At 44.4% G+C, this 13,681-nt stretch overlaps 1 protein-coding gene and 1 long non-coding RNA gene across 2 annotated transcripts in view; one reads left to right on the forward strand and one right to left on the reverse strand.

The window, feature by feature from the left end:
* The window catches only part of LOC138108680 (protein LYRIC-like), a 31,783-nt gene that overhangs the window by 5,824 nt on the left and 12,278 nt on the right, over positions 1-13,681 (reverse strand). The window contains exons 4-7 of the mRNA XM_069011653.1: positions 11,391-11,459; positions 9,340-9,555; positions 8,328-8,402; positions 6,634-6,732 (exon numbers count right to left, since the gene is read on the reverse strand). Coding sequence (XP_068867754.1) covers positions 6,634-6,732; positions 8,328-8,402; positions 9,340-9,555; positions 11,391-11,459 — 459 coding nt within the window. The remainder of the gene's footprint in view (positions 1-6,633; positions 6,733-8,327; positions 8,403-9,339; positions 9,556-11,390; positions 11,460-13,681) is intronic.
* Positions 6,976-13,469, forward strand: LOC138108681 (uncharacterized). The gene is made up of 3 exons (XR_011150052.1): positions 6,976-7,194; positions 11,404-11,533; positions 11,962-13,469. It is a non-coding gene; the product is annotated as an uncharacterized lncRNA (long non-coding RNA).

Genomic DNA, 13,681 nt, shown 5'->3' on the forward strand with positions numbered 1-13,681 from the left:
AGTCTCCAGATGGGTGTTTATTAATTCTTATCTAAGGCGTACAAGCCACTGCCATGGCCGAGACATAGCACAGAGCAGAGAATGCAGCAAGAAGACAACTTACCAAGATTTCACAGCCTTTTTAAAGGTAAATTACCCAATGAAAACTTAAAACGCAAGATATTTTCACTTTTTTACCAATGTCCAACAAGTTCCTAAATCACATAGACAGGAACTGTGGAATTTTGTATCCAATCATCCCACACCACTATTGCTGCAAAATATGGAGTTAGTGAAGAAGGAGAAAGAAGGTTTTAACTACAACTTATCCTCCATTTTGAGGTTTTCTACTTTTACCTACTTACTATGCAAATAGACCTAAAAACTCTAAATTTTTCACCCTGTGATAATCTCACATAGTATTCTATCACCTAATTCACACCATTGTAGATTCAAATTCTTCCCAGAGGCTAGGCAAATTTTCCCATGGACAAAGGCCAAAAACAGTGTTGTTCAGGGGGGTAAAAGCCTTCAAAACAGGCAGAGAAATGTTCTCTGCGTTCTGGGTTCCCACACACTGGCAGACACAGCAGGCTCTTCCATTCACTGCAACACACCATCCTCTGGGCGATTATTTGTAAGGAAGAGTAATATTAGCAAAGGATTTGTGCATTTGTTATTGCTTTCATTGGTGTTTTCTTTCTTACAAAAAATAGAACCAAGTACATTCTCAACTTCATCATGCTTTTCTATTTTCTTTTCTTGAATGTAAGCCAGAATAGCACCATCCCAGCACTGATTTCCAAACCTCCCTAAGATGCAACTCTAAACAGGCACGAAATAGGTATCACCTACCCAGCATAAATTCTGATCATTTCATGGGAGCTGGGCAAAAAAACTTCTCAAAATCTTTTAGTTTTCTCTATGTTTCAGCATCTGGTACCTTTGAAAATCTGGCTGCAAGCCCTCAGCTGCCTCTCCTCAAAGCACTGGCAAACTGTACTCAGGCAAGAAGGCAAAACAGACCAGTTTAATTCCTTCACCCAAACTGAATGAGGCGCAAAAAAGCAGATAAATTGGCATAAGATGTTGAAAGGACTAGTTGATTATTTTTTAACAATTTGAATGTAACAATCTTAAGTCTTATCCTAGCAGGAAGAAAGACTTTAAAAACATAACATATAATAATAAGTCTTAGCTGATTACTTCTCTTAAAAAAAAAAAAAAACATCCCAAGCCGGATGGAAAAACTTCTACTTGAAGCAGGGCCAAAACCAAAAGCATGCTGGGAATGATAAAAGAAAACTCTTTCCAAAATGTTGCTCTGACCAGTTTACTGCCAAATATTATACACATGATTATAAACATTGTTTAAGTTTCTCAGTTTAAAATCCATGCCCTCTATATAAACAATATTTCTTTCCTTATTCAAAAGGGAAAGGAACAACTAATTTTGAATGCATTCCCCGATAAAATTCCAGTCCAAAACAGAATTCAATCTCCTGAGATGCAAGGCAGCAGCTCTGCTGATGGATGCTCTTATGGGTGCGCAAGCAAAACAGACAATAGCTTAACAAATGGAAAGCCACAACTGTTGTTTTCACATTTTTAACTTCTGATATCTCAAAAAGTGCATTTGTCTATATACTTCTAAACATGAAAATAGTTTTGATGGCAAACTGCTTGCAATGGGCTTACATTAATGTTCACCCTTATCACATGTGGGCATGAAACAGCTGAACAGCGGTGACTCTGCCTCATCTCAGAATTACTCTTCGCGAAGCATTGTGTCCCAGGGGTGTTAAAAATCAACTCAGACTAAAGTTAAGGGCGGTATAAGATTCTTTATAATTTGCTGAATTTGATGGGGATATCAGATTAAATGTACTTATCCCAAAGGTCTGTCTTAAAATCTCTTCTCTTGTGTAGCATATTTCTCTTCTACAGTGACATCTCCCACACTGTCGTTAAACTTTGAATGCTCTCTAGTATTTTTAAATCAGCAACTGATTCTCCTTGGGTCATCAATCCTCTCACAGGCTAAAACTGATCAGAAGTTTCTGTGAACATAAACTCTAAAAGGAATGTACCATGCAGCAGCACATCCCCCTTCTCCCCATGTGGGTTTAGCCCTGACAGAGGTGATATCCCTGACAGAGGTGATATCTCTCTCAGCACCAGTACAGACCAACATCTTGGCAATTCCTTCTGTTCATTTTGACAAAAGCAATGCTGTTAAATGTCATTTTCCAACTAAGTTCTTGCTTGCAGGCCACTTCAGTCCTCCAGCAAACTCCACCCAGACACAGCTGTACTTTTCTGTTGGCAGCAAATATTTGCAGTGTGCATTTCAAGGCCAAGGTAGTTTCCATGTACCCCGTGCAATGAAAACACTTTTAGATCCTGAAAGGCACAATGTTGAAGGTGTCTTCAGAAACTCTGAAGGCAGAAAGTCCATCCCAGCACCAACTACCAAAATGCCCCTGGTCTCCAATCTCTCCCCTGTGTAATGAAGAGGAGCAGATGGCTGCACCCTGGGGGGTGTTGGGGAGCAGGCAAACAGGGCCCCACAGCAGCAGGATCTGGTCAAAGGGGACAGTCAGCAAGTTCCCTGTGCCTGCTGATAGATAGGGTGGAGTACAGGCTGAACCTAATTATCTGGCCTGGAAAACGAAACTGGAAAGTACTGCAGCAAAACTCAGTCTGTGTCACCAAGAAGGGGATTAAAAATGTTCTAATCCAGAGTTGTACATTTGGATTCTATCTACCAGTATCTCTCTTGGCATGGTGTCCCTCAATATGGGCAGCAGAAACCTAAGGGAGGTTCATCTGGCAGGGCAAACTTCTCAGTAGGCTGCATATTGTCCCTGGCATTGAGCTTTTCTGTGGCTGCTGCAGAAAACCCATCCCTTTGCAAAGGGCAGTTGACTGTATAATGAACATACACCCAAATCCTTGCCAAGTCATCACTTGTAGACCAAGTGTAATACATCCAGTTAAAATGGGTAGAAAATTTCCAGTCTAAGGCTTGCATTTCTGTGTTACAGGTCAAAACCATTGCCACCAATAGCTGGGTGAAGGAATCCCTTATTTTGCATCTTCCTTCAGCATAACTCAGTAGAGGCAAAATAGCAAATAAACCCCAGACTGAAGACTTCTTTTAATGGCTAAAAGCTACTTATTCCCATAAAACAAAGGAATTAAAATTGATTTTAACCCTGGAACAGAAGGAAGGTTGGGAGTCAGGAGACATAGGATCAGGAGACATGGGAGTTTTCTTAAGGTTCTGGGGAAAATTTGCATTGGCAATCAAGGACTCATTGGGAAGATGCCAAGATGCAGGTAAAAAGCGACTCTCATGGTCATGAGATGTTGCATTTGCAAAGCAGCATGTGGGTTTTCTGAGACTGCACTGTGCTGTTGCCAAAGCGCAGGTCCACTTCACTTGGAAGCAGATGCATGGGATAAAATTAGTATTCCCTTGCCTTAGAACCAGGAACAAGTGCTCTAAAACAGCCCAGCCGGCCTCACTGTGTGGGTTACATGTTTTATAACAGCAAAACCAGCCACAGCTTGAGATGCATTCTGTGGGACAGCAAAGCTGAAGTATATAAATGTCACCAAAGGGGCAGTGGCAGATATGTGGCATAGGTACATAAAAGGAGTATTGGGAAACACATGCAAGTAAAGCTTCCAAGGCAGAGGCAGGAGGATCAAGAACAACCCTGCAGAAGAAGCAGGAAAGGTGCCTGGCAAAAGCAGAGCATTTCCCGGGCTCAAACATAAAGTGAATTATGCCAGGACCAGAAGAGGTTCGCCCCCCTTTCTTTCTCTTTGTGACAGGAATGAAAGGTAGGTAAACACTAATGATGAGCAGGGAAAAATGATGATGAAAAAACTTTGGGGCCCCCTTCCCTCGTGGAAGAGTCCTGGCCACCTCAGCCTGCTGGTGGGACTAATGGGACAGCACCCATCAGTGCTGACCACTGTGGCTTCAACTCCAGGACACTGAATGCCCCCAGCTAACAAAGGCTTGGATTGCTAAGGACTAATTGTTTGAATATGCAGAGACAATAACTGATGACAGAATGAGAATTTCAGAATCAATGAGGTTGGAAGAGGCCTCTGGAGATTGTCTAGTCCCACCCCACACCTTACAGACGGCTCAGCTACAGCAGGTTTCTCAGGAATGTAGCAATCAGGGTTTTGAATATTTTGAAGGGCAGAAAGTCTGCAGACTCTCTGGGCAAACAGTTCTGTTGCCTGACCACTCTCACCATAAAAAAAAAGCTTTCACTTATGGATAAGTGGAAATGAACTTCTTATCCATTGCCTCTTCCCCACTGTCTGGGCTGACCATAGGCAACAACCCTATGCTCATACACAGGCATGGCTGGATCTGCTCTGGTATATCCCTGACTGGCTTGTACTGGGGAGCCCAGAAATGGACACAGAACTCCAGATATGACAATAATTAAGAATTAACCATGAGCAGCATGTATCATTAGTGAATGTCAACACAGCAGTGCATTATTTGGAAACCAGCCAGACTGATAGACTTTTAAATATTCCAAAAGTGATTGCCCAGTTCCCTTTACCACTAACTCCCTCTCTCCCTCTATCTATATACACTTTCAGTTGTGCCAACACTTACGCCTCAAGGCTTTTGTAAGTGCGGGTGTTATTATTGTTGGTACTTCACAAAAAACCCCATGTGGGGCAGGGAGCCAGCCAAGGCAGCTCCAGTAGCAGGGGCAGAGGCAGGAGGCCAGCATCCAGCTCCTTTGGTTGTACCAGCCTGGCAAAGAACAAAGAGAGTCATTACATGTACTGCTCTGGATCTGATAAAATGACCCCAGCTCATATTTAGGCTATGAATGGTTTTTTCTTTTAGTTCCCAAGCCTGCAAGAGCTAATAGGCCATGTTTAACTGTCTAAGAGCTCATTTTGCCTGCAGCGCTGACCTTAATGCCAACCATTACCTCATCTAAATTCAGGGAATACATGTTCATGACATGGCTCTCCCCTGCATCAATATCAAGGCTGATGATTCAAAGGCAAAAAAAAAAAACAGGACAAAAAAGCAAGCTGTAATACAGACAGACTTCTCCAAAAACTTCTGTTCCGGTATTTGCAGAAGGAAGCTGCTGAATTTGCTCCCATCGTTCTACTCTCAGGCAGATATGGAACTCCAAAAGCAGAGCCCTGCCTGGCTTTGCAACTGCAGATCAAGCCCAGAGTGTGCCAAGTCTGACATGTGCTAAATGTAGTGCAAGGGAACGCTGCTGAAGAGCTGCCCACACTGCCTCCCTCCATCCCACGTGGGCACAACGGGCTCCAAAGTTGGAAAGGGCCAGGAACCCTTTGCAGCAACACAGGGGTAAAGAAACACAGCACCAAGGGAAGGGAATGCTGGGGGTTGGGGGTTTAGTTTTTATTATTTTTAAAGCAAACTGTGCTATTTATAGAATCACGGCCAAAATGATGCATTTTCTGCAGAGCTTCAGTTACCGCTGGACAGAGAAGCAAGACAACCACAATCTTTTCTCCTTAATGCATTCCACCCCTCTGGGTTCTCCTGCAGTTAGGCAATCAGAGCAGCTAGAGCATGAAGAGGTTTGCTCAGCTCATCAGCCACCATTCCTGCAAGAGCAGGGAAAGGCCTCCCAACAGCAGGGGTATATATAGATACTTCACTCAATCCTGACCAAAAGGTTGAGAGAAAAGGTCATCTAATACCCACACTCTTCATGTTAAATTATTCGAGCCACTCAGGACCCATGCTTGTCTTTCTTTTAAAACTAAAAAAAAACCCCATTACCAGTTATAGAAAGACTGAAATCCTGATTGCCACAGTGACTGGAGTTGGATTCTGCATCTGGGTTCAGGGCATTTCCAAGGAAAGTTAAAGTTTTGGGAAAGGTACACAGAGCTCGAGAAGCACCCTGTCCTCCCATGCCTCTCCCCCAGACACTTCCCCGAGCCCAGGCTGCGGCTGCCTGGAAAAGTCCCACTCAGCTCCACCTTCCCACACAACAGCGGGAGGGAGGGAAACACAGTGCTTTGGTTATGAAAACCAAACACAACTTTGAACTCGTTTCACAAATTGAGTAATCTGAGCTGACTGCTAACACATGGGGCTTTTTGAAACACAGAGCCCATCCTGCTGCTTCTGGCTCAGGAAGTCCCTGACCTGCTCTCTGCAGGGTGTGGGGAGGGATTACCCTGTGCTTGCCCTGTTCCTGTGCTTATCTGCTCGCAGCTGATAGCCGTGCAACTGCTGGAGAGAGGACACGGGAGCCTGCAGACAGCCTCCCTGCTGCTGCTCAGGAAATCTAATTACACTTTGCACCAGTATGTATGCACCAAAACAGACTGTACCTACTGCATTATTTGTTTGCCTTCCAAGGAAAAACATAAATAAAATGCACTTTCTTGCCTTTCTCAAGGGTCCCACTTGGACAACGGCTGCCCTGACCGAACTCACAGCAGCTCTGGGCACCTGCCCAAAACCAGACCCATACTGTTCTCCCTGACCAGCAAGTGAGCTACATGGGAAGTGGACCCTGATGTCTGAGGCTTAGGGAATGGACTGAAGAGAGTTCCTGCATTAGTGCACTTGTCTGTCTACAGAAAAAGGGCAAAGAGACGTACCCTGTCCCTGCCACGCATCGTCTGCTGGGAGGAAAGTCGAGCTGCCATGGCAACAGCATCTGGAAGGACTGTCCTCAGATGATTTACTCTTCACGTTATCTACACATAGGAAAGCATCTTCATTAAAAAATTAAACCAAAAAAAGCCCAAATCCCAGACCTAAAATATAATCACAAAGGTATATTCACATTATTAAAACCAATTAATCATGCCTCTGTCTGCTTGCTATGTCACAATGCCTGGATGTTATGTAATTTAAGCCACACATTAATCTATGCTTCTCATCACAGTGTATTTATTAACAAAGGCTGGATGAGGACACTACATGCGTAAGTTATTAGAAACAACTCACTCAGGAGTAGCTACACTAACAATATTCAGAAATGTAAACTTCTGGCACATCCCTGTTGTGGACCTAAGGAAGGAGCTGTAGTTCCTGCAGAACAAAAGCTGCATCCAGAATATCCAGCTCCAACTTCCACTACCTTAAGTGAGAAGGCTTTGGTTCAAGCTAACAGAAATCCATAATTACCAAATTAATTGCTCCATGAAAGAGAACAGGTAAGTGTGCTGCTGGAGGAAAAAGAAAAAGTTGTTTTGATGATTACTTTCAGTAACTAAAGCAACCAGTAGGATTCACATACCTCCCAGAATGACTCCCCTTAGCCACTTTCTAAGGCCTGTATATAACAGACTAGGGTTTTCTTCACATCTTTCATAAATCAGGGGGTTTTTTTCACATCTCTGATTTTTCTTTTCTTCCTTTTACCTAGTGAACTCTATGGTTTATGCAGTTGTGTATCAGTTCGATTTTTTTGCTGCATAAATGCAGATGTTAACAAGTATTTCTCCCTGTTGAGTACTTGTAGATTAGGAACTGCTTGAATCCCCTGACAAAGTGTCAGAAAATAGATGGTTAAATATGGCATGTATTATATTAATTGCCTTATCTGGCTTTGGAAGCTAGTTTCAGCATTCTGGCTAACACCACACATGCTGTTTTGTGCACAGATGTCTATCTATATGTATCTATGCTTGTCTTTAGCATCTCTAAGAGATTCAGGATCAGATTTTGCACTCATCATCCAGCTAACCTTTCAGTCAAATGTGAGTTGCTGGTAGGCAGGGAATTTATGAACCAGGGGTGCTTGGAGTCAATCAGTGAGGATTGACAGTTGCAAAGATGCAAAGTGAAAGCCAGAATTGAGGCTTAACTCAATGCAAAGCAAGAAGATGCTCCATCTTTCTCAAGGCCACGCATGGAGAGGCTCAAGCTGAAAATCCCTCACTGTGCTGGATGGGAAGCTGCTGGCTAGGCAGCCTTTCCAAGCTGCACATTCACTCCCTCCCTCAGTCTGAAATTCTCTGAATTTGTTGGTTGTCAGAACACAACAGAAACCTTCTGTGTGAGTCAACCTAACAAAGAATCTGCAGGGGAGGCAATATTTTTTTTTTATTTATTCCTGGATGAGAACACAAGTTTGGAAAGCACTCAATAAAAGGTTCTGATGTCACTCCCTAAAACACTGGTGTGCTGGATAGCAGATGCAAGCAAGCTCTGCAAGGGAGAGTGACTAATGAGATGTGGCTCCAGAGGAGAAGACCCCTATGTGATCAATGTGAGCCCCTTTCAGCCAAGCAGCTAAGAAAGTGGTAGAAGAATTCAGATGGAAGTACAATGAGAGGCCACTCACCTAAATCCCTGGAGAGATCTGACAATGTCCCAAAGGTCACAGGACAGGATTTTACATCTGCAATATCCCATGTTCCTGCATTTAAAATGCAAACAAACAGTAACCCAAAATCTGATGTCACGTTCACAGTTTCTACCTCATGCTCCCAAGCTCATTACAGCCCTTCCATGTTCTCTCCACTCCAAGCCTACATCCACTGCTGTTGCTAGATAAGAATCAAGCAAGGAGAAATCACCTTTATGGACAGAGAGAGCCCAGCCCCATCACCACGTACACCTTCTCAGCCTTTCAGCATGCATGTCACACCAGCAGAGCACTTCTCTGGACCTAAATTCCTCACTCATCTGAACTGATGTCCCCTTTATGCACTGCTGGCAGAAGTTGTCATCATGTATTGGAATTTGGCCTTTTGAAAGCATTAGAGTAAAAATGGTACTAATGTCCTCCCTCATCGACCCTATACTTTTCAAGAAAAGGACTCTAGCAGAGAAGTCAACTCATGTGGGGGCAACCTTAAGAGCATTTTCTGAATCATCAGAGTACTAGATTACTGCTACTGAAGGTGAGTCATCATGTGGCCTTATATACCATTCAATTCAGCCACCACGCTCAATTAATCACTGAGAATGTAGACAAAATCAAATGCTTTTGATTTAGGAATACCCTGCTTTATCCTGCTTTGAAACACACGGATGTACCCTGCAGCCTAACTCTGACCATACTCTGTGAGCATCCTCGGAGGGCAAGGCCTTGGCTGTAAAGGACACAAACACTAAATACAAATACCTGTGGGAAGAAAACAACTTGTACCCCGCAGGTAGTCTACAACACAAGGAATTCCTGCCATAAGTACCCCTCTTTTCACATTGCTGGGAAATAAACGACAGCTACCAGGGTCCAAGGGAGGTGAACAACACTATGTGCAGGATGGATGTCAATGGGGCTACACTCTGACGAGGACACAGCAATTTGTGAAGCTTCCCCTCGGCAATATTGGAATGTCAACACTCACCTACATTGGAGAAAACATCGTCTTCTGACCTGGAGGGTGCTGATTCTTCCCGTAGGGCTCCTGAGCCTTTCAGCATGGTCCCACACTCCACCTTGGCAAAGAAAGCACCTTTTCCACCACCACTGGTGTCCTCTGTGAGTGGCCACACTGCTCCCTTCTCATCCCAGTTGAAGGCTGGCTCAACCACCGAGCCACCCTGGCATGCTCTGCTGGGGTCTTCTCAGGAATAAACATTACCACAGGATGATCATTATTTTTAATTACAAGTAAGAGTTTGTACAGGAGAGACAACAGAACAATGTCTGATCTAAACCCATCAGATGTTATGACTATTTCCAACTGAAATTATTTACAGATACAATGACAGTGAAGCAGAGTTCCTGGGATGGGACACTGAAGTGGAAAACAGGAAGGAAGGCCAATGTGAGAGGGAAGGCACCACAGCAGCCTTGGGCATCCATCCCTGGAGGGGAGGCTCAAGGCCTCCAGAGTCCTGCTGGGGGCCCAGGACATTGAAGGGAGAGAAAGAGAACAGCTGGACCTCCAAGGAAAAAGAAGGCAAACCTCTAGGATGTTGGTAGTTCAAGGCTGCTAGAGAAATCAGTGCCAGGCAAATGAATATTTTTAAAAGTGACAGTTATGTCCAACATTTTTGTTCCAAAGGACTTCTAAAGTGTTTTATGACTCCAGCCTTCAGAATAGCAAAGCATTTTCTGGAGCTCTGGTGAAGAGGAGACCACTGCTGACATCAACTCCACCTTCATACACCTTAATGCTGATGCTACTGTTTCTCCCCTGCCAGGGAACGTCAACCAGCACTCAGCAGGGTTAGGGCTTCTTCCTAGAAGCTCAGATCTCACTACTCTGTGAATGCCCATGCTAACATGATCACTGGGTTCAGCATCCTGCACAGCCCAGGCTGCAGGATTGCACCAAGGACTTCTGGTACTTCAAATGAGACTTGGTGAACTGAGCCCCCTTTCCTGGGTCAGCAAAGCCCTTAACACCTGCATGACCTTAGGGTTAAACCCTGTGGGGTTCTGCATGTGCAGCTGGCACCACTGATGACAACAGGCCAACTTACATGAAGAAAGAAATGTGGACCTATTCACTTTGCTGGAGAGAAAGTGGAGACCTCAGCACCTCTAGCCTTTATAGACCCTTGATAAACCAAGAGTTAAAAATCTAAACTCTTGATATTTAACTCTATATAATCCAAATCATAGATAAAGTGGTCCCAAGGTGCCTGTATATTTTTCTATTAAAATTTCCTGTTCCCTTACCCTTCAATTTTAATAGAGCATCCGAGAGCACTTTAAGAGCCTTATTGCAGACAGTGCACTAACTCACACGTATCCAGCTACATCTCCCAATCCAGCTACGTCTCTCCAATATCCAAACTCCTACCTTAGCTTCTAAATTACTCTACTATAATAAACTTAAAGGTTATTTTGATCATTTTATTACAGATAATGAAAATGCTTCCAAATGACTTAATTCCATGACCTGCTTTCATATAGTGGTTATTACATATAACATGATTAGTAGAAATGTATATAGGCATAAGTGCACGGCAGACACCTGGAAATCCCTGGAGGGAAAATGTGCAGCGAGCACAAAGTGTTGTTTCATTTTATCTCATTAGGGTAAGAGTATATTTCTGCTATAGTTCTTTAGTCTAGTGGACTAAAGAACCTGTTTGAGCAAATTACATGTGTTTTTATATGTCCATTATCAAAAAACTTCTTCTGTCAAGTCACACAGACAGAACTAGCCCATGTGACACCAAGCCTTTAGCAGATCTCAGATCTAACAGACATCTGCTTTCAAAGTCCTGTGGGTAATGCTGTGTGTTTTAGTGAGAGCATGGAATAAAAGGCAAGCTCCCAAGTAAAAGCTCCCAAAGCTGTATTTTCTTAAGTAAATAGCCTCAGTAAGTGCACGGATTTTGCTGCCAAATGACAGATAGAGCAAACAGAAAGATGCTGGGGTGTAAGGAGGGGTAACAAACCCAGCCAGATCAGGTGTGTGAACTGAGCCTGTACATTTACCTTTTTGTTTCAGCCTTTCCTTCCTTAAGTGTCTCTTTTCGCGGCTGCTGATCTTGGTCTGCCAAACTCCTACAACACAGAGAAAAGTCAATTTTTAAGCTATCAAAGAACTTTCTTCATTGCCTTTACTGCTTAACACCAAGGTAAGTAGCCATCTGATAGTTTCTGATTCTGGCTGTAAAAGAGGCATTAGATCTTGTGCAGCACCTCTCCTGTGTGCAGCCTTTGCTTCCTCTGCAGAAAAGCATTACATAAGAAATCCCCATCACAAACCTGTCTGTCATGTCCTGAATCATGTAACTGTGCACATTCTTCTGTCCTGTGTGTCAGCCTGATGTGACACCCGTTCCCTTGAGGGACGTCACAGCAGAGCATCAACCACCTTGTACGTCTGACAGTGGGGAGAAGTTGATTAAAATCTTAACCATTAAATAAGGCTTCAATTTACAGGGTTCCTCTAGCCCTGAACCTACCCTAAGACTTGTTCTGCAATGTGGGCACCCTCTCCCACTCAGCTGGTTTACACACATATTCACTCACACCCATGTGTCCCCATCCTTTCTCCATCCAGGCTCTCCATGACCCAAGAAGTCAGAGGACGTGCTGGCAAAAATGGCTAATGAAGGAAAAAACACAGCCCCTGAAGCTGACCAAGACACTTCCTTTCTCTGAAGCATCCCTGAAGAACACGTGAAGCATCCCCGAGAAACACATGAAAGAGTTCAGCTGGCTCAGCCATTCAAAAAACTACAGATCCATTTGAAAAAAGCCTCTGCTGTGTTGCCTTCTCCCCCAGCAGCCTCACGGGCCCCGGGAAGGACTCTGGTCCAACAGCAGTGAGGGCTTCTCTTGCTCTCACCCTAATCACATTGTAATCTTTTAAGCCCAGAAAAGCTTAGAATTTGTTGTTTTCAATATAACCCTTGGTGGGGAGAGGCAGAGAGGGGCTCACAGGATGCAATGTATTTTCCAGTGAAATTCTAGCTGCCTGAGCCTTGCTGGCCTCTGCCACATTTCTCTGCAGATCTGTTTGCAAACAAGTCTTGTCTCTGCTCGCAGGTGTGCTAGAAGTTGGCTGTGAATTGCCCCAGCACCTTTAACAGCCTCAGTCATGGGCAAAACAATGTGCTGCTCCATCTGTGTATCAGCATGGCAGAGGCCACAGGATTAGGGTAAGAGCACAAAGAAGGACCCCACTGACCACTGGGCCTCTGGCCACTTCAGAGATCCTTCCTCACCTGCAGATTTGCCCTCCCTGTGTAGGCAGTCAGGACCTGGGGAGTGTGGCAGAAAAGCACATGGCCCATGTCAGAGACTGAAATGTTATGGTTTATGGCTTAAACATCTTTATGAAGGACTTTTGCCCATTACAGAAAAAGTGTATAATGAAGCTGCACCACCGAAGGCCACCCTGGATGGGCCTCCTGACTGAAACCCTGAACTGTGAGTTAAACGCCTAAGGCAACTTGAGATAAGGAAAGTGACACTGTTGTTCAAAGCATCTGGAAGAGCATCCATGGCAGGGCCCAGACCACCACCTTCCGTGGAGGCCACAGCCCCAGGTTTATCTGCTGCCAGGCTTGCACAGACCCTGCACCAAAGGGGGAGGAGGAGAGATTTTGGGGGTGTGGCACAGGCTCTGGTCAGAGGCAGTGAACACCCATCCTCTGCTGTGCAGACCAGCTGAGCTGTGGGGCCCTTCACCCCAGGAAAGCCACATCTATGGGGCATCCATGTGAGGGACAGCAGAGGGGGTGTCATGGCCCATCAAAGGTTCCCCCCCAAAGGGGTCCCCAGACCCTGCACCAGAGCACTGCACATGATGCAACCAATCCACAGTGTCTCAAGGGAGAGTGTCAAACCTGCCCCTCTCAGGGGAGGTACCTGGGTGTTCCCACCTGGCCCAAACAGGATTCTATACTTTTAGGTGAGGGACCCTCACCACCAAGAAGACCATATGGAGGGAAGCCACAAGACATTGTTGGAACCCATAGAGGGGTGATGTGCTTCTACTTAATCTTTGTCACTCTCCCTGTCCCCCCCCCACGCCTCTTTCTTTCTATCTTTTCTCCTTCTTCTCTTTGCCTTTTTTACTGTTAAATAAAGCATATAATTTTTTTGGTATCAACATCTAACCTCGTTTGGTTTTAATCATATTTTTGGGTATATTAAAATCTTTCAAAGTTCAACCCATTTTATTCAGAGTGTTAGCTCTCTTTACTCCTCTGTAATTAGACCAGATTGCAACAGCCCTGTCCATGTAGTTACACGTAGGAAGGAGCAGGTGATAG

This window comes from Aphelocoma coerulescens, chromosome 3 (genome assembly GCF_041296385.1).
Source record: "Aphelocoma coerulescens isolate FSJ_1873_10779 chromosome 3, UR_Acoe_1.0, whole genome shotgun sequence".
NCBI lineage: Eukaryota > Metazoa > Chordata > Aves > Passeriformes > Corvidae > Aphelocoma > Aphelocoma coerulescens.